We start from the raw sequence: 24,497 nt of genomic DNA, 5'->3' as shown, positions 1-24,497 counted from the left end.
TTCTATTTGCCGGTAGTGGGTGGGGGCAGGGCTACTGACGGCAGTTGCGTGTGCGCGCGGCCGGGGCTGTTGGTCGCCCTCTGTGAGACCGCCGCTTTCGGCATGGAGGCGCCGCCGCCGCCCTCCGGCGCCCTGGCCGCCTCCCTCGACCCCGGGGCCCTGGCGCCGCCTTGACGCTCCTCGCTCCGCTTCCTTCTCGTCCCCGGTCTCCCGGCGGCGATGGCGGAGCCCGGCCCTGCCGTGCGGCGGAGGAGCCGCTCCGCCTCCGCCCGCAAGAGGAGCCGGGCCCCGACGCAGCCCTGCGCCGCCGCCTCGCCGCTGGCGCGCAAGCGGCTCAGCCCCGGCGGCGAGGAGGCCCCGGCCGAGTCTCCGGTACGGGCCCGCCGGGGCTGGGCTGGGCGGTGCCCCGGGGCGGAGGGGAACGGCCGGGCAGGCGGCTTCCCCGGGTATAGCGGGGAGCTAAAGGGTGGAGACAGGGCCCCGGCTGCCTGCTTTCTCCTCCAAGTCGACCTGCGTGGGGTTGGCCTGGATGGATGGCCTTGCTCTGTACAAGCTGAGGATGCGTCTTGGATTAAAAAAGAAAGTCACCAGTAACAAATAGCTATGTGGGGGTGTTTACTTACAGGTGAAATTTCACCGAGTTAGACATATTCATTGTTTTGAAAACCAACTAAGGTATTTTTCACCAAAAAAAACCTGCAAAAAAGCAAGGATACACTTAACTTCCCTACCAGTTTTTAGATGATTTCTGCATTTGAGGACTGCGTTATACAAGGTCTGTTGCACTAATCGTTTTCCCTTTGGAGCATTAATGTTTGCCAATTTATTCTTACAGTGTAATAATGACAGTGAAGATATGTTTGGTGGCCATGACAGCTTTTATGAAGATGACTCTTTGTTAGCCCAAATTGATGATATGGAGCAGGCAAACCTGCAGGATAAACACATGGACATTAAAGCTGCTGGAGAGTTCACGCTTGGGAATCCTCAGTCGGGAATTGATCGAAGGAAACAATCTGATTTTTCTGCTTCTGAAAATGCTGCTGTTCACAAAGTTGAAAAAGCTGATAGTTCCCAAATGACTGAAAATGACCTAGTGGATAGCAATGAAGAACCAGGTGATTTTATTTTAGATGACCTGCCATCCTCACAACTTTTGTATCTTGACAAAATGGATGAGCTTTCCTCTGCTTCCAGAAAGTCTGCAGTCACAGCAAGGAGTAATAACTGTGTGAATTCTTGCTTGGGCAAAATCTCGAGTCCATCTTTTTGTCATGATGCAGAGCCCAGGGAGGGAAATACTGAAGTTCCCACGGGCTCTAAGTGTGACTCGAGTAAAATAGAGAGTCTCAAAGATCATCTGAAAAGTGCTATGACTGGAAATGCCAAAGCTCAGACTCCTCTGGTCTCCAAGACCAAGCAGCTTAAAGACGCTGTTTTATCTGAAGAGATATGTGTTGCTAGAAAAGCTATTGAATCTTCTTCTGATGATATTGGCCCTTTTTATGGATTACCTAGTAAAGTAAAAGATCTCCTCAAACAATTCCGAGGGATTGAAGCACTTTATGGTAATGTCATTAATGCTTTCAAAAAACAATTGTCCTGTTAACAAAGTGTTTCTCGTTTGTTCCTTTTGTGTCTAAAATGATTACTTGATAATCTTTGTCTGTTGTTATGGAAGCTAAATATTTGTGTTATGAAGAAGTTTTTAGATTATTGTGACAGAATTGTTAGTTAGTCACCCTTCACATCTAAGGGAAAACTTAAGAAAAGTTGGAACTCTAAAGGTGGAAGGATAGCAAAGTAGATTATGGAAATGCTTGAAATAAACCATACAGGAGCATGGGAAGGGAGTTGATTTTTAGGGGAAAGGAGATATTGGCATCACATAGCAGTTAATTTGTGTGAAACGTGACAAGGCGAAAGCTTTGGAAGGCTGTGGATTATTTAGCGTTCATAGAGCTTTATTAATGAAGAACGTTCTAACGCTAGATTTGTAATAGCTTTTTGAGTTGCAGAACATAGGCGTTCAATTGTTGATCGACATGTGCTTAAAAGAGAGGATTAGTAATTTTTTTTTCCCAATTTTGCAGAATGGCAGCATGATTGCTTAACGCTAAAATCTCTGCAGCAAAGAAAGAATTTAATATACTCGTTACCAACCAGTGGTGGAAAAACGCTTGTAGCTGAAGTTTTAATTCTCCAAGAATTGCTCTGCAGGCAGAAAGATGTTCTGATGATCCTGCCATATGTTGCCATTGTCCAGGAAAAGGTGTGGAAGCACTGTTTCTCATATTGTTATCTTCTTTTACACGCATTGTTACGTAGCTGTTTTTAGCTCTAATGTTAGGAATCGGTATTATTTCAAGTTTTTGTCAAGCTACAGGAAAACTATGTGTGAAGAAGGGCTGCAATTTAACATAAACATAATCCAGGAAGTGAGTGGTTGCTCTCTTTTTCTCAATCAGATCTGAGTCTCAGCAATTTTGTAATAAACTATATTTTGATTTTTGTTTGAAATGCTGACTTAAAAAGTAACGCGAGCTAAATTGGCAAATATTAGCGTTTTGCAATGTTACCGTTTCTTCTGCAGGCTTACCCGGTCTCCTCTACTGTCCGCCTTGCCAACGAAATAGTCTGGTAGTAATAGCTAATATTTCTATTGGATTTAGTGAAGGAGTGACTCTTAGAGAACAGTTTTAATCCAAGGTTCGTGATGTTTAAAAACATTTTGGCTTTGCAACTGGAAGAGTCATAGCTAATATGGTTTCACTTTCTCAAAAAAGAGTTCACTGGGATCTGGGTAGGCCACGTGTTGAATTCTGAGACAGCTGTCAAATCCAAGATGAGCATGAGTTTGTCCTCTAATTCATACTTCTGTGTTTTATTATAGGTTTGGGGTTTATCCAGCTTTGGGGTAGAATTAGGCTTCCTGGTTGAAGAATATGCAGGAAGTAAAGGAAGATTTCCACCAATCAAGAGAAGAATGAAGTCGTCCCTGTATATAGCTACTATAGAAAAAGGACATGCTCTGGTGAATTCCTTGATTGAAGCAGGAAGAATTGATCACCTGGGTCTTGTTGTTGTAGACGAGGTTTGTTACAAGATTTTAGAGATTATTAGCAAATAGCAGTATTTTCATTATTTATCAGATTTTTTATGTTTAAAATAAATTAGCGTAGTTTTAGGCTACTGCACTGGTACTTAATGAACTGGGCAGCTGAACGGAAACCAAAATCTGTGACTTTGAATGTTATTTTCCTTCACTGAGTGAAGTATTTTACTGCCATATCAGGGCAGTAGATTCTATGCTGAGATCTATCTTGCTAGAGTGGTTAATGGTAAACTAATAACTATTTGTCCATTTGGCTCCAGTAAGCACTGGAGTACACAAGTGATAAATGATCTGAATCTTATAGGACATATTTTACAAATCCTGTAAACTTTTAACCCTGACATTTTGTGACTGGTAGTGATAATAATTAAAATATTGAACGGAACGACGATCAAATTACGCTTGACTTGGAGAATTAGTCCTTATTCTGCTTTTGCGGTGGTACGACTGAATTCTGCTAGTGCAGCTAGGTTGGAGGATCCCGTCACAACTTGTAGCGTGTAGTGTAGGTGAGCAGTATTTATGTAATGTTTCAGTCTGACTGACCTTATTAAACACGGTAGCTTCTAAATGGAAGAAGATTTAAGAACTAAGTTCTGCTTTTTTCTGGTAATAGTTGGCTGTTAAGAAAATATCATGACCTTCCATTGTAAGCATTGCTTACCCCATGGGTTGTATAAAATTGGTTTAGATTGGCTGATATGAAGGTCTGTATGCTATTTACCTACTGCTGGGAAATGCCTGTTTGTGACCCTTGTGATCTAACTAAATGGAAGGCAAATCTTGTTAGGTACACTTACTCTTAGGCCTGTTTTTCTGACTCCTAAATAGATACTGTTTTAGTGAGGTGATCCTTACAGAAGAAGATTAACAGTCAAAACTTACCAGATGAATGTTGAAAGGAAGTCTGACGTAGACTGTACTGTAATATGACTTGATTGTTTCTAGAAATATTCTTAACTAGTAATATTCTCTCCTTTTCTTTTTGGCTTCTGTCCACAGTTACATATGCTTGGTGAGGGAAGTCGTGGTGCCACGCTGGAAATGACTCTTGCAAAAATTCTTTACACTAGTAGTAAGTTTCAGCTGCAGCTAATATTTCTGAGATGGTGAAGTGATGGAATAACTAGAGAGAAAAGTCAGTTGTTGCTTTCCAGATTTTTGTGTTCGTTTGGCTACTTCAGAAAAATGTTTCCTTCAGTAACAGTGTTTCATCGTTGCATTGCTAGAGTAATTTTTACCCTATAGTGATGGACTGAGTATTTTTGAAGATTTTGTGATAGCTCCTCTGTGAGAAGTCCTGCATACTGTCAAATGCCTCCCTTTCTTGTAGGAGCCCCTTAGCCCTTCCAATTAAATGCTTCTGTAGAGACTTTTGTGGATTTTGAGGTATTGGCCTTTATAGTCATCGGTAAGTGTTTAATAATAATAAAGCTCAGGTTTTTGTGGTAGCTATTAGATTTTCTTCTTGCGTTTCCTCTGTATGCAAAAAGCAAAATACAGCCTGATACTGAATCTCTGAAATGTTTCTCAGTATGTTGCAGCCCAGAGGAATGATTCTAAGAGACATTTGTTTAGCATCTTGCAGGATATTGAGAGACATGAATCTCACTCGGCTCTTTATGGTCAGTCTTCTGGAGTAGAATGCACACAAATTCTGTAGGCTTATGAATGTTGTTGGAATATTTTTGCTTTTAGAATAGGAGTAAAAGGATAAGTACACACAGCTATCAGTCAAAATTAAAGCAGCTTTGATACGGTAAGAGGAAATGCTCTGCTTCCGTTTTGTGGTTCTGCCAAAGGAATTATTGGGAGGATATTTTTCTGTATGTGCATCTATCAAGGAAGACAGGTCTTTTTTCTTGGTTATAAACTTGGGCGTGTTTTTCTTGGTATTTTTCTCACTGAAGGAATTGTATTCATGATGAAACTTTGTAAACCTCAGCTGACAGAAGAAGCGGGTTTCTGTCTTAGTGTTGAGTGGACAGACATTCAGCATTTCCACGTGAGGGATAGCATTAATGGGAATGTATGTGTTCTGGAAAAAAAATACAGAAATTACTTTTTTTAAAACCTCAAGATTTTAAGATGCAGCTGCTCAATTTTTAATTCATAAGGCGTCTTCGTGGTTACTATTTATTTTTAAATGCCAAAGCGGCAGGTTTCACGGGGATATAGCTAGGAAATATTGCCCGAGACCTAAACATTAGAAGGAAAAAAAAATCCTGCATCCATAACTGGTTTCTTACAGCTCTAACTTCTCTCATTTTTGATAATAATGCATTATTCTGAGCACCCTCCATCCACTTAGCTCGTGACTCAATCGGCAGTAAAGGAAATGCTTTTCAAAATAATTAAACACTGAGCCGCTGTGCTCCAGAAGCTGAGCTTGGCAATTAATTAGTGTCAACTTTTCTTTTACAGAAAATACGCAAATCATTGGAATGAGTGCAACTTTAAATAATGTTGGAGACCTGCAGAAGTTCCTGCAAGCAGACTACTATACGAACAATTTTAGACCGGTCTGTACAATAGCTACCATCATCTAGTAAATAACATTTTTGGCATTAAAATTACAGCAGCTTTGTTAGGGTTGTATCACAGAGCTCTTGTGTTACTTTCACTACTTTAGTTGTAAAACAATAAAGTAATATAATGCCTGTTATTGGTTGCAACTGTATTGATACAAAAAACTTTTCATACTTTGCTACGCTTAGTAGTCTGTTGTATTTACTAATGTATGTACAAATCTAAGTACCTTAATACTGTTGTGATCACAGTACTGTTAAGTGATATGTGTCACTTGAAACTTAAGCTAAATGTTTAAACCATTGCAGTTCACATGATGTGAAGTGTCTGTCACGTCCTTCATTATAATTAAGAAGGCACTTATTTTGTCATGGCAGATATTTAGATATGTTAACTGTTTTAAAAGAAACTATTGACGAGGTAGTGCGTGCTTGTGCCTGCATGGAGGGAAGTATATATGTTTATAGAAATATAGGAAGAGTTATGCTTTGAAAGAGACGTTAACAACCCCTCAGTAATAGCTTAAAGTTTGCAGAGAAGGCATGCTAATTTGGCTAATATTTTACTCTTTTTTCTTAAATCTGCTCAGGTAGAATTAAAGGAATATATAAAAATACGAGACACTATTTATGAAGTTGACAGCAAAGCGGAAAATGGCTTTAGTTTTTCACGTGTCCTGAGTTTCAAGGTAAAACGGAAGTGTTTAAAGTTAATTTCTTTGAACTATGTTTATGAAATTATTTTACATTGATCTGTTCACAGTGCTTTTACAATACAAATTACTGAAACATGATAGTTTGTAATACGAGAAGAAAAATGGTGCCTTTGGGAAAAAAGCCTTTAAAATACCAAAGGCTTAACTTTTTACTTTGTTTTTACAGCTTTTTCTTAGGGTAAGGAGGAAGGATTTTCTCCTGTTTCTTGACATGTGAGGAACAATGGGCTTGACTATATCAGTTACCTAATTGCTAAAGGTGATTGGATAAATTTTCTCAGTGTTTAATCACTCCTAAATGATAAAAGGAAATATTTGTTTGTTATCAGTTTTTGACTGTGTTCTAGGGATTTATTTTAGACTTCTAGCTTAAAAAAAAGAGGTGACTAATAGACCACCAGTGGCAGGTGACGTCACTATGAGTTGCTAAGTGAAACTCCAGCGTTAATGAAAAAGTAAAACATTCGATACTTCCCTGTATCCCCTAGTTCAAGCTGGGTCTATTGATACGCTGTTTTTTAAGTGAGGAATTGAGAATAGAGAAGCTCATCCTAAAAATTCTTACGGTTATGTTCCTGTTAAAGCAAATGGGACTATTCTAGTGAAGCAGAGAACAAGTACTAAATGTTTGCTGGTTTTACGACTTGTCAGATTAAAAAAGATAAATGTGCGTCCATCTGTTTTATGATAGTATTCTAGTGATCTGGAGAAAGCAGACCCTGACCACGTTATTGCACTGGTGACTGAAGTTATTCCAAAATATTCCTGCCTAATCTTTTGTCCCACTAAACAGAACTGTGAGAATGTGGCTTCAATGGTGTGCAAGTATCTGAACAAGTATGTTTCTCTCCTCATTTTATTCATTATCTATAGAATATTTGGTCAGACCTTAGGATTTACCTTTGCTAGCATGAAAATGACCTTCCCTGGTGACGAGAAGTAAATACTTGGGTGAATATGGAATCATGCGATGTTATTAACTACATGAATGGTTGGAAACTGTTCCAGGCTTCTTGGTAAATTAGTTTGTTACCAAAGCAATTCAACGTTTGAAGAAATCAGTTGAGCAAATAAAGAACAAAGGAAGAGCATTCCAAATGTGTACAAAGAACCGGTGTATTTAGTTTGTGTTGTCATGGCCCTGTTCTCTGCAAGTTACTCAATATGTACATGCTTTTTCTGTACCACGATTTGTGCAGTATTTAGTCACATATATCCTAGTCTATTGATTCTTTGTTGCATAGATACTTTGAGAATATGCCATGTAAACTCCAATCCAGGCTTCACTAACAAAGACAAATTGTAATGTTTTATTTCATTTATGAAAACTTCTCTGGTTTCGTGCAAGTCTGATGTGGTAGGCTTATAATGGTGTAGTAGGTTAAGTTGTATTTAAGAAATTATATTAAAAGAAATATTAAAAAATCTTCCTCACCACTAAGTGGAACCATTTTTTGATATTTTCATAAGCTTAACTTGCAGCTAATATTGGTCCTCTTCCCATTCTTCAGTGCACTTAATACCCATATCTAGTCGGTATTGATCCCGTTTATACCCATGGTTCAAAACAAGGAAGTAGTTGTAATGTTGGGAACTTCTTCAGCCTCTTGTGTGTTAGAAATCGACAGTAAGCATGTATTTCTTGGGGATTTTTTAGTTACTGAACGTTCAAAGTCTAAAGCAATGCATTTCTTCCTCCAAGAGAATTGAGCGCTCCCAAGGAGAAAGAAAAACAAGAGCTCATTAAGAACCTAAGGACTATTGGAAATGGCAGCATCTGTCCTGTTCTGAAGCACACCATTCCTTTTGGTATTGCCTATCACCACAGTGGCCTTACTAATGATGAAAGAAAAATTATAGAGGAAGCTTATTCTGCAGGTGTCCTGTGTCTTCTTGCTTGCACAGCGACTTTAGCTGCTGGTGTCAACCTACCAGCTAGAAGGTTTGTCGTTCAGAAATGTTTTTCGTGGTTTCCTTAAATCTTGCGTTGTTAAAATTTACTTTTAAGTTGGAAATACCAGTGCTATTTAAAGCGTGCTTCTGCTTTCATTACTGAATTACAGGATGAAATGATTTCATTCATGCAATTCGGGGCAGGATTAGGACTGCAAAGTTTTTGTTTGAGGTATGACTCAGTAGACAGTCCAGAAGAAGGGATAGTTGAGAAATACTTCTAAAAAGATGATTAAGGAAGTTTTGATAGAGTGAGGAAATTATTCAATATTTCAATGATTTTATGAGAAGAAACAGTCAGGATAGATGCTTTCTTAAAAACAGTTTTTGAATCCTAAAATAAGTCCATTATAAAGATGTGGTTTAAACAAATGGTTTAACGCAGATATGTGTAAGCGTATGTCATACAAGTCTTAACTGATTGTGTGGCTGCCATACTCCTTATGACTCGGGACTGTGTGCTCGGAATCCATTGTTTTGTGTATGTCTAGATAATACATCTGAGAGGAAAAATAATTTTCATGGAGAAAACTGTTGTTTCTTTTCGGTGTTACTGAGCGGTGGCCAATGTTGCCTTTGCTTGTTAGTAGGATTTATTCAGTATCTCAGCAGTTTTCAATTTTCAGCTCAGACCTTTGAATAGGTATAAATACTATTTTCAGGGAGCCTGCAATAAGTGAAGAAACATGGCTTATTTTTCCAATAAACTTGAATTTGTTAAAACATTGGCAGTTCTAGCAGAAAGATTTTGATTTGCCCATCCGTTAAAGCAAAGCTTGAAGATTGGTGTTGGGACAGTGCACTTAATTTTGCTTATTCACTCATCATGAGGCATATCTATACTTTCTCTTAAGGAATAGGTATTCCTAGAGTAAAATCTTACTGCTGCTTTTTTATGTTATTCTAATATAGAGCATAACTTTCCAAGGAGCCTTTTTTTCTTTTTATGCTTCCTTCCCTTTCTTTTTTTCCAACAGGGTTATTTTAAGAGCTCCTTATGTTGCTAGAGAGTTCCTGAAGAAGAACCAATACAAACAAATGATTGGCAGAGCTGGTCGAGCTGGTATTGACAATGCTGGTGAAAGTATTCTCATAGTACAAGAAAAAGAAAAACAGCTGGTAATTTTTACAAGACTGGTCATTTAAGTCACCGTAAGATGAAGGGAATAAGCAAATGGGATAGACATCAGGAGCGGAGCTTCTTAGTGTTTGTCGACTTTACTGTTGCAAGTATTTGACTTCCATTACACCTGTTAATTGCGGGATTTTATTACCACCTTTGTCATCTGTGGTTTAAGGTTTCGGATGTTAATTGTAAATTTTAGATACCTAGTTATTTTCTGTATAAGCAAAAAGGTGAATCTCAGCACTGTAAAATGACAGTGTAGGACTATTGTGTAAATGAAATATTTCCCCTGAACTAAGGTATTTCTTGCTTTCTTTTTAGGTCCGAGATTTAGTTAACAGTCCTTTGGAGAACTGTTACAGCAGTCTCCTGCCTGAGTTGACCAAGGGAGTACAAAGCCTTTTGTTATCTTTGGTTGGATTGAAGGTATCAGTTAACTCTTTTCTGTAAATAATATGAGAAGCATTGGAGAATGTAAAGGAATTCTTGTCTGAATTTTTATAGGAAAAGCAGATTTTTTCAACAGCTTTACTTCGAAGAAGTTCAGCTGACTTATGATCGCATGAGAAGTACAAAGTATGATTAGTACTTATAAAAAGTGTGATTAGTATTCTTATCTAACTCAGTTATCAAATAATGCTGTAACGTTATATTTTTTCAATGTGGACACGGCCAAAATTACATCTGCCTTCTGATATACAGTATTTATAATATTGCATTTTTGATACATGATTCTAAGACTGCAAGGAAGCAACAGTAGAAACAAAACATGCAATAGCTAAAATAATAGAACAGATGAACGCATAGTTCCATCAGATCCCTCATAGGCAGACTGTCTACTGTTGCATTTGTTGCCATGCCATTCTATATAAACACACAATGAACAGGATAGCGATATGTCTCTGTATTCAGTAAAATGTTTTGGATAGCTTGTATGCTTCTTGTTACGCGTAATGACGCTTGCATTATTTGAACGTGCTAATCGCTCGCAAAACCGCTATAGATTGCAGTAACCCTTGAGGAAATCTACAGTTTTATGTGCCATACGTTGCTGGGTGTTCAGCAGCATTTGCTACCTAAAGAAAAGAGCCTCTTGGATATAATTAAAGAAGGTGTAGAAAATCTGATAGAGAATGGACTCCTAAAAGGAAAAATGTCTGGAAAGGACCATAATTCCCAAAGTATACTAACAATCACACAGTTGGGTAAAGCTACGTATAAAGGTAAGACATTTTTTCATTCTTATACTCCTTTAATTTCAACAAAACCTTTCATCTCCATCTTGTGTCTACTTGGTATGATTCCCTATCTTCCTTCTAAAACTGCTATGAAAAATATGTATAGAGCCTGTTTTATTAAATGACGTGGTGGAGTGAACAGTGAGCAATCATTGACTGAACGTGATGGGAATGCACTGGGACGCATCAGTTGCAATGAAAGTCAGACAGAGCTGTACCGAAAAAATTTAAGGATTCCGTTCTTTGAGCTGGTGATTAGAATAAAAAAAAATGATTCGCATACTTGGTTTATAGTGATCCATTTTTATGAATAGATATTGTAAACAGTGTAGTTTCTTTTCCTAGAAGGAAGGTAAAAGGGAAAGGAAGCATATGAAATCTAGGCCAAATGTGATGTAGAGTGAAGACAGTGTATCAGGAACCTTAAAGTCTCATAACATAAAGACACAGGGCATGGAAGGTAATTGGAATAAGGCTTCCAAACCTCTGAAAGGCTTCTCCAACAGTCTGCAATTAAGTTTTGGAGAACGTTGCTCCGGAAGCTCATTAAAGTCAAGAGAATTCATAAAGATTCCAAAAACATGCACAAAATTGACATATATATATATATATATATATGGAATGTATGTATGTTATGTATATGGAAGTCAGACTTGACTGCCTTTTCTCAGTTTTTCAGTTCCAACTTACTGATTATAATTACAACAATTATTCATCTTGCAGTTCTTCCTTCAATTTGGATAGGTTTAAAAAAATAAACAATCCTTGGATGCTCTGTACGGTACGAATAGGTGCCTTTGGCCAACCAGTACACAGATCTCCAAATCCTTGAGCTTTAAAACTTGATTTTATCAACAGTAGACTTAAGCGTCGTGGATGTTTAGTTTGGAGGTAAATAACAGCCAGGCCTTTGTTTTGCTTGCTCAGAAGTTGAGAGAACATGCCCAGTCTTGTCTTTGTTGCCAAAAAAAAAAACTTTCAGGTAGTAATTGATGTGCTAGACTAACGTTTTTTGGAAAATCTGGAGAATAAACTGTGTCCATGTTGAAATGTATTTAATCTATATTGGATAACTCCATATACCTGTTTAAAACTGTAATAATTATTCTAGGATCTATAGACTTGGCATACTGCAGTGCTCTCTACAGAGAACTGAAGAAAGGTTTGGAGGGCCTGGTTCTTGAGAGCAATCTTCATCTTCTCTATTTGACAATTCCATATGATATGATTTATAGCTGCAACCCAGATTGGATGATATACTTGAGACAGGTGAGAACTGCCTTTCAGACATGGATCAGGGCGTATATTAACTTTGCTCCTTAACTTTTAAATTGCCTTTTAATTATAGGAAGTGTGACCATTTGGGTAACAATTTGGTGAAAAGATAATGGTACGTTATTTTACTTTTGGTCATACAGCTGAAGTGCTTTCCTTCGTATTTCATGAACACCTAAAAGACGTCATTTGCATCTATAATTTTAGCTGTGTTCAGTTTCATATTGCATATTTCTCTTGAATTCTTCTGTTTCCAATAGTCCACATCCTAACAACTGTGGTGCTAGCCTAGCTATGACCAGAGTCTGACTGTTGAATCTTACACAGGAGTTAACCATAAACCGTTTGCACTTAACCATGTAATCCTGGTCCTGCAAGGAAACCCTGGCTGAATCACTCAGAAGCTATCTTTCCCTTCTGATGCTCATTTATTTCATCCTTGGTTTTGCGAGGAAAATCCACGAGTAAACCGAAGTCTTCAGTCTTTCCTGTCTTATCCTTAACTCCGGTCATAATTTAAACTGTTAACAATGACCCATACCTTTCCACAGACTGCTAGGGTTATATCAGCTGTGAAAGCACAGCCTTCACCCTAGTCTTGTGCACTTTAAGATCCACCAATAATCCAGATATTCCCCCTCTTGTGAAGTGCAATACACTAGGGACAAAAATAAAATCCATGTAGTTATATTTAGTTTGTAAAATAGGACAGTCATAAAAGGGATGGAAAGTTACAGTCATTTCAAACAGGCGACGAAACTGCAGGTCTCTGACTACAAACAAGTCAATTTAATAGCTAGCCAAGTGTTGCGGAGATGTTTTAAAAACGCTCTTTCACTTTGGGTAAAAGACTTTCGCTAACGTGCTTCATAAGAGAACTACGTATCTCAAAATTCTTGAAAGATAGTTATCTTGGAGCATGTGCAAAGCAATTGTTAAACCTGTTGAACATGAAAAATATTTTCTGATTTGTATGATTGTAAAGCCAGTTACTTGTGAAATATTTGATGAAAATGGAACTAATCTTCTGGCTGATATAACCTAGTATTAGCATTGATTAATGTTTGAGGAGAGTCCTTAAATCAAGGAGATTCAAGAGCACAGCGAACAGGCGCAGCGAACAGGCGCAGCAGTTTGCGCAGCAGGGCGCCAGAAGGCAAAGAAGGCACCTCTCCATTTTGCACAGTGGTGTGTCCTTCCCCGGGGCATGGTCGTGACACGCCGCAGAGCACATTCCCCAGTGGCTGCGGGAGGTGCTGCATTGGCTGTGTCTGAGGCTTCAACCCAGACAGACCCTCAGACAGCAGATACAGCTCTGCAGGTGTCGGGCTGCAGGGAGTGCCTGGGGCCTCTCCGTGGGGCCTGGGCTGACAGCTCTCCTGTGTGAGATGTGCTGTGGTTGACCAGTTGCGTCACCAGATAAAGGAGTTATGGGAGGAGGTTAGTAGGCTGCGTAGCATCCGAGAGGATGAGCGGGAGATTGACAGGGCGTTCTCGGAGACTGTTCAGCTCCGGGAGTCCCCTGCCCCCACTGCAGCGGAGGTGTCAGAGGGCTCAGCACCGTTTGTAAAGGTGCATCATAACTCTGTGGAAGAGGGCTGGAAGCTGGTGACCTCTCGTAGAAGGAGAAAGGCTCTTGCTCCTCCTCAAGACTTACCCTTGAAGAACAAGTGTAGCGCCCTCCAAGCTGAGGAGAGGCTGGGCATGGCTCCAAGGGAGGCAACTGGCCTGGCAGACCCTGTGCCGTGCAGGAACCCCCGGAAGAAGCGGCGAGTGATTGTTGTGGGTGACTGCCTGCTGCAGGGGACAGAGGCACCTCTCTGCCGACTTGACCTCTTGCCCAGAGAGGTTTGCTGCCTGCCAGGGGCTCGAATAAGAGATGTCATGGAAAGACTGCCAAGGCTTGTCCACGCGTCGGACTACTGCCCTCTGCTGATCTTCCATGTGGGTGCTAACGACACGAAAGGCAAACTGGAAACCATCAAACGGGACTTCAGAGCTCTGGGAATGGTGGTCAAGGGTCTGGGAGCCCAGGTCGTTTTCTCCTCAATCTTGCCTGTGAGGGGAAAGGACAGGAGGAGGAGTAGACGAGTTTTCCAAGTTAACAGCTGGCTGCGCCGCTGGTGTTGGCAACAGGGCTTTGGTTTCTGTGACCATGGAACGCTGTTTGAAGACCGACAGCTGATGGGGAGCGATGGGATCCACCTTACCAAGTAGGGCAGGCGCGTCTTTGCCAACAGATCGGCCAGCCTGGTAAGGAGGGCTTTAAACTAGGCAAGATGGGGGAAGGGGAGTGGTATAGTGGCAGGAGAGTCAGTAAAACACCGCTCCAGTCAGGAGGCCTCCAGCGGGTGCATACAGCCAGGGGAGACAGCATGCGACATGGCTATGGAGTCTCCTCTTGCACCTCTCCTGGGAAGCTTGCACGCTTGACTGGCTCTCTGAAATGCCTGTATACCAATGCACACAGCATGGGGAATAAGCAGGAAGAGTTAGAGCTCTGTGTGCAGTCGCAGGGCCATGATCTCATTGCAGTGACAGAGACATGGTGGGATAGTTCACATGACTGGGATGCTGTCATGGATGGCTCTGTGCTTTTTAGGAAAGACAGGCCAGGAAGGCGAGGTGGTGGAGTTGCCCTTTATGTGAGGGAGCAACTAGAATGTATGGAGCTCTGCCTCGGGGTGGATGAAGAGCAAGTTGAGAGCCTATGGGTAAGGATTAAAGGGCAGGGTAACATGGGTGACACTGTTGTGGGGGTCTACTACAGGCCACCTGACCAGGAGGAAGTCATCGATGAGGCCTTCTACCGACAGCTGGAAGTAGCCTCACGATCACAGGCCCTGGTTCTCATGGGAGACTTCAACCACCCTGACATCTGTTGGCAAGACAGCACAGCTAGGCACAAACAGTCGAGGAGGTTCCTGCAGAGGACTGAGGATAATTTCTTGACTCAGGTGGTGGAGACGCCGATGAGGAGAGGTGCAATGCTAGACCTTGTGCTAACAAACAAAGAAGGTCTAGTTGGAGAGGTGAAGGTTGGGGGCAGCCTTGGCTGCAGTGACCGTGAGATGGTGGAGTTGAGGATCCTCCGAGGAGGGAGCAGGGCAATGAGTAGGACTTCAGGAGAGCTGACTTTGGCCTCTTGAGGGACCTACTTAGGGGACTGTCATGGGGTAGGGCCCTAGAAGGAAGAGGGGTCCGAGAAAGCTGGTTAATATTCAAGCGTCACTTCCTCCAGGCTCAAGAGCAGTGCATCCCTCTGAGGAAGAAGTCTAGCAAAGCGGATTCAGCAGGAGACCTGCATGGATGAGCAAGGAACTGCTGGCAAAACTCCAGCAGAAGAAGGAAATGTACAGAATGTGGAAAAGGGGACAGGCCACTTGGGAGGAATACAGGGACGTTGTCAGAGTATGCAGGGATGCGACAAGGAAGTCTGCATTTAATTCCCAATTGGAATGAAATCTGGCAAGGGATGTCAAGGACAACAAGAAGGCCTTCTTCCAATACATCACTAGCAAAAGGAAGACTAGGGAAAACGTGGGCCCGCTGCTGAATGGGGCGGGTGCCCTGGTGACAAAGGATACAGAGAAGGCAGAGTTATTGAATGCTGCCTTTGCTTCCGTCTTCACTGCTAAGGCCAGTCCTGAGGAATTCCAGACCTTGGAGACAAGAGAGGAAGGCTGGAGAAAGGAAGACTCTCCCTTGGTGGAGGAGGATCAGGTTAGAGATCTTTTGTCCAAACTTGACCTCCATAAATCCATGGGCCCCGATGGGATGCACCCACGAGTGCTGAGGGAGCTGGCGGATGTTATTGCTAGGCCACTCTCCATCCTCTTGGAAAGGTCCTGGAGATCAGGAGAGGTGCCTGAGGACTGGAAGAAAGCCAATGTCACGCCAGTCTTCAAAAAGGGCAAGAAGGAGGAGCCAGGGAACTACAGGCCTGTCAGCCTCCCCTCCATGCCTGGAAAGGTGATGGAACAGCTCCTCCTGAAGGTCCTCACTAAGCATCTGGAGGACAAGAAGGTGATCAGGAGTAGTCAGCATGGATTCACCAAGGGGAAATGATGCTTGACCAATCTGATAGCCTTCTATGACGGAATGACTGGCTGGGTAGATGAGGGCAGAGCAGTGGATGTTGTCTACCTGGACTTCCGCAAGGCTTTTGACACTGTCTCCCATCACATCCTTCTAGGTAAGCTCAGGAAGTGTGGGCTAGACGAGTGGACGGTGAGGTGAATTGAGAACTGGCTGCATGGCCGAGCTCCGAGGGTTGTGGTGAATGGCGCAGAGTCAAGTGGGAGGCCTGTGGCTAGCGGTGTCCCCCAGGGGTCGGTCCTGGGCCCAGTCTTGTTCAATGTATTCCTCAATGACCTGGAGGAAGGGACAGAGTGCACCCTCAGCAAGTTTGCTGATGATACTAAACTGGGAGGAGAGGCTAACACACCAGAAGGCTGTGCTGCCCTTCAGAGGGACCTGGACAGGCTGGAGAGCTGGGCGGAGAGGAACCTCATGAAGTTCAACAAAGGCCAGTGCAGGATTCTGCACCTAGGCAGGAATAAACCCCCTGTACCAGTACAGGCTGGGGGTTGACCTGGTGGAAAGTAGCTCTGCCGAGAAGGACCTGGGAGTGCTGGTGGACAACAAGTTAACCATGAGCCAGCAGTGTGCCCTTGTGGCCAAGAAGGCCAATGGTCTCCTGGGCTGCATTAGGCAGAGTGTTGCCAGCAGGTGGAGGGAGGTGATCCTGCCCCTCTCCTCAGCCCTGCAGAGGCCTCACCTGGAGTGCTGGGCCCAGTTCTGGGCGCCCCAGTACGAGAGAGACATGGCACCATGGGAGAGAGTCCAATGGAGGGCTACCAAGATGATTAGAGGGCTGGAGCACCTCTCCTATGAAGAAAGACTGCAAGAGCTGGGCCTGTTGAGCCTGGAGAAGAGAAGATTGAGAGGGGATCTCATCAACGTGTACAAGTATCTGAAGGGGGAGTGTCAAGAGGATGGGGCCAGCCTCTTCTCCGTGGTGCCCAGCAACAGGACAAGAGGCAACGGGCACAAACTGAACCACAGGAAGTTCCGTCTGAACCTGAGAAAAAACTTCTTCACTGTGAGGGTGACAGAGCATTGGAACAGGTTGCCCAGAGAGGCTGTGGAGTCTCCTTCGCTGGAGCTATTCAAAACCCGTCTGGATGTGATCCTGGGCAATATGCTCTAGAGGTCCCTGCTTGAGCAGGGAGGTTGGACTAGATGATCTCCAGAGGTCCCTTCCAACCTAAATGATTCTGTGATTCTGTGAGATGTTTTTATGTAGATGACACTCCTAATTTAAAAAAAAAAATTACAACACACATGGCCATAAGGTGGTTGTAAGCTCTTAAATGTTTTTACCTGTTCATTTCCAATTTTGTATGAATATAGAAGTAAATATATTTTTACTGAGAAGGTTAAAAAAAAAAAAAAACAAAAACTGCTGCATGAACCTTAATGCTACAGTAGTATATACATTCAAACAAAAAAACCACAAAACTGATACCTGTATACACATCAGGAGTTTGGTAATTTAACAGATCTGTTTATATAGTTGTTTATGCTAGTGGAATAGTTCTCCTTGAAAAGGAATCAAAGATTCAGGGAGGGAAATAAGGGAAAGCAAAATAATGTTCTGCAGTGTGTGAGGGTGGCTCAATATTATACACATTTGAGAGGAACTATTTTTTATGTCTAGATATAACACATGGACATTGTCTGTAGCTGTTCTGTTTTGTAACAGTTGTAACTTTTAATGAGGTTTTTAACGGAAAAAAATGATTTTGACTGTAATCAATTCTTTTTCAGTTCAACCAGCTAAGTGCAGCAGAGCAAAAAGTAGCAGATATTGTGGGAGTACCTGAAAGCTTTATTACAAAAAAGGCTTCTGGTCAAGCCATCAGAAAGGTAGGCTGAAAGCTTATGATTCCTAAGAGAAAATAATTTAATCTTTTCATGTGAATATTTAGAAACGTGAGGTAACTTTTCTGTTAGTATCTCTTTAGAGTTATAACTCTTCTTGAATTAAGGTTCTTTTAACCTCATCCAGTTGGTTTTCCTAATGTCGTGTAATACATTTCAGATATAACATATATTTGTTTATATATGTAAAGAAATTGTTGTCTTGGCAGAGCGTCTGGAATGTTGTTAGCTCTAAATTTTAACTTGCTTTCTAGAATGTGGACAGTGCTATTGTAAACAGGCTGTACCTATCGTTTGTCCTTTACACCCTACTAAGAGAGACCAACGTATGGAGTGTTTCAGAAAAATTTAATATGTCTCGAGGATATGTGCAAAGTCTTCTTACTTCTGCTGCCTCGTTTGCCTCTTGTGTTCTACGTTTCTGTGAGGTAGCGTGTGTTAAATATATCTAAATACCTTCTTCAGGATTTCTGTTTTGTAAAAAAGTCAATATTTTTCTGTTGTGGCATAGTGTAACTTAAAACAGATATTGTATTTTGTATCCTGTGCAAAATGGTGTATATTTCCTGGTCAGAAAAGCCTGACAGAAAACAGTAAATAGTTTTCATGTGACTATGTACCACTGTGCAGGGCATTGATCACAGTGTCAGAACATGCTGTTAATGAAACAACTGACAAAAGTTTCTCTTTCCCTTTCTTTCTCTTTGAAATAAGATCATCTAGTTGCAGACTGTCATCCTAGGAGAACAGTTGCCTTGGCTTGTTCTCTTTGCTGCTTCGTTGTTTTTAAATTTATTGTTAGTCCTTCAGAACTGTCCCAACTTTGGAACGTTTAGCTGAGGAGGAGTGCTGAATATAATTCCGGCAGCTACCTGGAAGGATAGCTACAGATAACAGCTTCCCCCTGTCTAAAAGCCAAATATATGCTCATTGCCTTACAGCTCTATTGGTAGTAGCTCAGAGTATAGAACTTGGGCTCCTTTTCTGTAGAATTGTTTTTCTGATTTTTAATCTCTTGTCTCTTCAGGAACTGGAGGAATTTTGGGTTTATAAAGCCCTGTTGACGGAACTTACCAAACAGTTGACCTATTGTGTTAAGACAGAACTCATTCCTCTGATGGAAGTAGCAGGGGTTCTGGAGGTTAGTAAACCTGGCTTTCTGTCCATGAGCTCTTAAATGTAAATTTCTGTGCTAAACATATTACTGTCACTAGGAGACCAAAACGGTGTTTTATTAAGAATTCAGCCTCATGCAAATATCCTGCAGTGTTTTGGGGGCTTAGGGGGAAGAAAAAAAAGTCTAACAGTGCAGAAAATGTGAGCTGCAGCCTATATTTCTCTTCTGGCTGCTACCGCAGCAGCAGCAGTGAAAATGTTGTAATTGCACAGTAATTTAGAGAGCTGTATACTCAACCAAAAACCAGAATCCATGTCACTTTACTTTTGTGGTAAGGATTCTGTACAGTTTATGGGAGCAAGAAGGAACAAGACTTAACATCATTACTTAAGTTAAAAGATTCTCTCACAGATACAGGACGTTGTATTGGAAACTTGCGTTTTTGCGATAGCTTTTGTGATGCTGCATGCCTTTTCAAAAAGGAGTTCAGCTGGTCTCAGAGCTTGAGGACTCCTGTCAAATAGAAAATGTTTTGGGGCCTCAGTGCAAGACTATCTGTAGCCGCTGGACTATTCAAAATGATCTCACTTGACTGTTCAGCATATTGTGTAACCAGTTGTCAGCAAACCTTTTAATTTGGCGGCAGTAAGGTTTTATTCTGAGAGAAACTAAAGAGTGGTGAAGAGTGGCAGCCTAATCCTTTATATGTGTGTGTGTATATATATGTGTATATGTATGTAAAAGTTTCAGGACTTGATGCAAAGGGGAATGCAAATCTACTTCCTCCTGGCTCAGAGTCTTTATACAGGAGCCTTTTCCAGTGTAAAATAAAAGATAAATCAGGACTGCATGATTTTTTTTTTGCAGTTTTGTGTTACAGATGGCTTTTGAAAATTTTTGCTATCATTATGTTAGGTACTGGAGTTAAAACTGTATTGAAACATGATATTTGAAGTAGATGGTAATTTTTAACAGACAAGATTTGCATAGATTTCTGTGGAGGAAACTGCTAAAATCAGTGCTGTGGTTACTGCAGTGAAGGAGAAACTTGTTCATTTTCTCTCTTCTTGAAAATAGTTTTCAAAGAGGAACCTAAAACCTTTCCGTGAGATTAAAGTCACTACTGTGAGATAATCTGGGCCATCAGATATACTGTGCACCCAGTAACAGGAAGTTAAAGGACAGTATTTTCTGGCAATTATTCTTTTGTGAAATTAACGTGATGTCGCTTTCCCATAAGTGAATGTTTCTGGTCCTCAGTTACCATGGAGGATACTGTATTGTCTGTAGGCCTTTTTATTGAATGCTTTATCTAAAAAGAAGTGCCTACATAGCTGCGATTAAATAAATGCCTTTTTTGTCTTCAAAGAAGAAAAATCGCCAAGGAAATAAGATAATTGACCAAATGCTTGGAGGAGATGTAGCACTTGTTTGTCCAATTGTTGAGTTACGTTATAACTCAGCATAGCAAAGTCTTTATTTACTTGGGTTTATACCAAAATGTCTTTCATGACTGGACTAGAAGTGCGTTTTTATTTAAACTTTGTAAGGATCTAGGACTATTTGTTTCGCAAAAGACGTTTTCCTCCAGAAGCCACCTTTGCTTAGCAAATGTTGTATGGCGGCTTTGCCTCCTTTCGTTGCAAAAGAACCAACCCAAGTAAAGAGCAGTAGATAAAATGCCCTAAAGGTCATGATCTTTTAATTCCGGAGAATTTGTTCTATATATGTGAGTTCACAGCCATGGCTTTGCACAAAGCTATGGAAATAAAAAAATGTATTGTTGTTAACACTAAAGGAAAAAATATAATTACAAGCCTTTAACAGGAAAGTATAGCTTCTCTGGACTTCTATGGAAGCTCGTACAACTGTCCTCAGAATTGCAGAAAATTAAGGGCTAGATTTTTCAGATTAAATCATTCATTTAGATACCTTTAAAAAAATCTAAGACTGTCGTTTCTTTTGGTGACAATGAATGCGAAAAGGAGGATGACAACAAAGGAGGATGCTAAAAACAGTTATCGGTGGGCTCAGAAAATAATTAGAAAGGCTATTAAGCTGTGTAAGAATGTGTAGGGAAAATGTTAGGGGAAAATCTGTTTTTTAAGGGGCAGGGGTGCATAAATCTTGCCAGACAGTCAGCGCCATTGCAGTGAGTATTGGTGTTCTTCAGAAGAGGAATGAAAAGGAATCAGATGGATATGCAGAGATATAGAGATTGGATGATGATTTTTGTCTGGTCTAATAATTTTCTACCACACCTTAATTTTTGGCTTGCAGGCACGAGCGAAACAGCTTTATAGCGCAGGCTACAAAACTTTAGCGCACTTAGCTAACGCAAATCCAGAAACGCTGGTGAAGATGATTGAGCATTTGTCACGACGTCAAGCCAGACAAATAGTTTCATCTGCAAAAGTAAGAAAGAAAAGTTATTAAAAAAACTACTTCAGAACTTGAAACTGTCAAAAGTGAAAGTTAGAGTGAAATTTGAAGTAATTGAAGCGTTCAGCTTAGTAATAGAAGTGATTTTGGATGTGAGATCAAAATTGTTGATCTGTATTAAGAGTCTGTTGAAGTACTACTGTTCTTCACAATATTGCTTATCTAAGTGCTTACAAGAGTGATGAATTCAGCATTTCCTGGCCTTAGTGCACCTGAATGATAGGCAAATGTTAATTATTTTCCTCTAATAGTTTATGTACCGGATAGGGGAGAGTTGTGCTCTTCTTCAGGGGAAAGCAAAGGGTGACAGTGTTTGACCGTTTGTCTGATGAAACATGGGAAATAAAGGCCAAGACCTCAGGACTCAGCCTCTAGAAATTCTAGTGGTAATCATGGTTAGGGAAGAGCAGGATTTTCAGGGCTATAGAGATTGAAACCAACAAGGTATATAGTTTACCTCACCTGCTTTCCGTGCTTTTTGTCATGCCCTGTTACCCGTTCCTCCTCACTTGTCTTCCATGTTGAATGCATGTTGATAGAGAAGGGCCTTTGCTTCAGATTTGCCTGTAAGGCACCCTCAGTGACTTAGGCACACGGGGAAGTAACCCGAGAGAAGCAATCTGCTGTTGCAATGGTGTCAGCTTCATGTTTAATTCTGCTAAAACAGTAAGCTATTCACTAAAATAAGAGAATGCTTAGAACAAATTTAGGGATGGTTGGTATAAAGTTGAAGTGTACAAGTTGAACAACGCAGGGGTTTGCGTATTTGTACTGATTAAAAGTCCTGACAGGGGAATTTAAATGTTCCTTTACTGAACAAACATTCGTGGCCGTTTAAGGATGTTGAAGCCCCTTTACTGCGTTTTCTGCTGCAGTGCGAGCCAGAAGAACAGGATATACACGTGTCCCTCATTTGCTTCAGTGTCAAATCCAGCAGTCTAGCTTACACTCTCATATGCCAGGATATTAAACTGATTGTTTGCTCTAACTAGGAGGAAGAGAGCTCGCATGTCTTACCCTACAAATTCTCCTGGGAGATGGTTAGTTTCCGCCAAGTGCTGGTAACAAACAGTTCAGGGTAGTAATTGAACAGTTGCTAGGGTTCATGTCCTACATGCCTAATATAAAAGACTGTACTTCTCTTACAAGTGTTTCATGAAGCAAGGAATCTACAATTTGACAGATGCAATGTATGGCTACTTATATTAACATAGAAAATAAATGCCTTAAGTTAAAAATGCTTTTGTTAAAGGTACTAGGTAAAATGGTTTATGTGCTGTTACGTTTTGTGCATTACTTAAAACTGTAGGACTAAAAAAAAGGAATAGTATATGTTTCATGAATTTTGTGGCTTCTAGGTTTTACAGCGTTTTCCATATAGGTATGCAGTAAACAGTAAAGCATAGCAGCAGTAGTGCCTGTGAAAATGTTACAGTCCTTCGAAACAAAGATGCCTCAGCCTTGCTGGCACCGGCAGAAGTTTTTTTGTTTCGTTCTGAAAGACCTGGGCACAAGCTTGGAAAGAAGATCGATTTTTATCCTTTGAGCAGTATAGCAAATGCACTTGTATTTGTTTCCTAATGATTTTATTTCAATTATAGATGCTGCTGAGTGAAAAAGCTGAGGCTTTACAAGAAGAAGTTGATGAACTGTTAAGGATGCCTACAGATATTCCTGGGGCCTGCTGACCAACTATGTCATAAAAAAAAAATCATGAAGCAACAGAATTCAAATACTTTTACTTTTTTAGTTTTGTCATGTATAAAGCTGCTCTAATTATAATAAATATTTAAAGTCTTTTGTATACTTTTTTGTGTGAATTTTGAATCCAAATTACTTCTTGGAAAGTAAGTTGCATTTGAAGGTTCTGATTATGAACCTCTTCAGCATCAGATTACAATCAAGAGACATCAAGTTCCATTGAACTAACTGGCTGGTGCGTGCTTTTGTAAACTTAGAGCTCAGGTTCATAGCTGACTTCTAAAGCACAGTAGAAAGTTAATTTCTTTTCATTGTAAATCCTCTATAGGATGTGTGTGCATGAGTGTACTACTGCAAAATTCCTACTCATTGTAGGAATCCCTGTCCTCTCGGCAGAGCTAATAGAATGAGAGCAATAGAGTTGTAATTCATAATTCAGAAGTTTGGCCAGAGCTGCATAAGAAATTCTAAATTATTCCTAATCATTCCTAAACATTGTTACTTGAGATAAACATATTCATGTTCACTCTTTGCTAACATACCTGGAAAGACAGTTCATTGAATGTCTCTAACAATCTTCTAAATGTCTTGTGTAAGATAAATGATCATGAAAACATCTGCAGAGTTTAAATGTTAGTCTTATATGTGATGATGTACTATTAAAGGAAGGGTTAAACAACTGTTTCATTTTCCAGAAGCCAATATCAACTTCTGAGACTCCATGAGCAAATGTCAGTCATTCTAGTTAAGTTTTGAAAGGTATGTCTGCCAGATGCACTCGGGCACAAAGGTAGGCTTCTAAAAGTAGCTTTGAAAAAGTTTTTCAGTTGTGATGTAAGCTTCTTTACAGGACAAATATGTAGGGCATTACAGTTTCACAGCACTGTGCATAAAGACTTGCAAGCCAATTGGTAACCAGTGTATGGACAAGATTAAAATTTGACCTTTTTATGTGAATTTAGTTTGCCCCTTTTTCCGGTAAAGGAAATGAAAGATAAAATGTAATAATTACTGCCTTATTTATTCAGTTCTACTATTGTTTGTGTTGGGGCTCCAGAGACAAATAAGAACATTTTAAATGCAATAGGATCTGCTATTATGCTTGTATCATAGTTTGCAGTAAAGAACTTAAGGTTGAACAGTTGTCCAAAGCGGGTGGCAGTGGGAAAACTGATGACAAAATGTTCTATTGCCCATTTCGTTGTGACACTAGAGAAATCCTAGGTAGTGAGAAAATTCCATGTGTTGGTCTTTGTTTAGAAGAAACATGCCTTTAAGGCCAAAATTCTGCTACTTTATACTATGACTTCAAAAGTTTAGGTAAGTGAAATGTTTAGCAG

At 40.6% G+C, this 24,497-nt stretch overlaps 1 protein-coding gene across 4 annotated transcripts; it reads left to right on the top strand.

The window, feature by feature from the left end:
* The first annotated feature begins 33 nt into the window (after positions 1 to 33).
* On the top strand, positions 34 to 23,260 carry HELQ (helicase, POLQ like). Of its 4 annotated transcripts, XM_068941485.1 has the most exons (18): positions 34 to 372; positions 836 to 1,568; positions 2,094 to 2,272; positions 2,894 to 3,094; positions 4,118 to 4,190; positions 5,540 to 5,637; positions 6,234 to 6,332; positions 7,051 to 7,196; positions 8,062 to 8,301; positions 9,290 to 9,431; positions 9,760 to 9,864; positions 10,442 to 10,661; positions 11,788 to 11,945; positions 17,784 to 17,882; positions 18,152 to 18,325; positions 18,925 to 19,038; positions 21,295 to 21,429; positions 23,058 to 23,260. In XM_068941485.1, the coding sequence occupies exons 1-18, from the start codon at positions 220 to 222 to the stop codon at positions 23,142 to 23,144; spliced, it is 3,156 nt and encodes a 1,051-aa protein (XP_068797586.1). In that variant the 5' UTR covers positions 34 to 219; the 3' UTR covers positions 23,145 to 23,260. The 4 variants fall into 4 exon arrangements, with proteins under 4 accessions (XP_068797586.1, XP_068797587.1, XP_068797588.1 ...); XM_068941486.1 differs by lacking the exon at positions 21,295 to 21,429 and having other exon boundaries at positions 76 to 372; XM_068941487.1 differs by lacking the exon at positions 18,152 to 18,325 and having other exon boundaries at positions 94 to 372.
* Positions 23,261 to 24,497: the final 1,237 nt, after the last annotated feature.

The sequence above is a fragment of the Struthio camelus genome, chromosome 4 (assembly GCF_040807025.1).
Source record: "Struthio camelus isolate bStrCam1 chromosome 4, bStrCam1.hap1, whole genome shotgun sequence".
Taxonomy (NCBI): domain Eukaryota; kingdom Metazoa; phylum Chordata; class Aves; order Struthioniformes; family Struthionidae; genus Struthio; species Struthio camelus.
This window is presented reverse-complemented; position numbering and strand designations above follow the sequence as displayed.

Coding starts and splice junctions, on each gene's coding strand:
- HELQ (XM_068941485.1), top strand. CDS start 220: ATGGCGGAGCCCGGCCCTGCCGTGCGGCGGAGGAGCCGCTCCGCCTCC. Junction 2,273..2,893: donor TTGCCATTGTCCAGGAAAAG/GTGTGGAAGCAC, acceptor GTTTTATTATAG/GTTTGGGGTTTATCCAGCTT. Junction 5,638..6,233: donor ATACGAACAATTTTAGACCG/GTCTGTACAATA, acceptor AAATCTGCTCAG/GTAGAATTAAAGGAATATAT.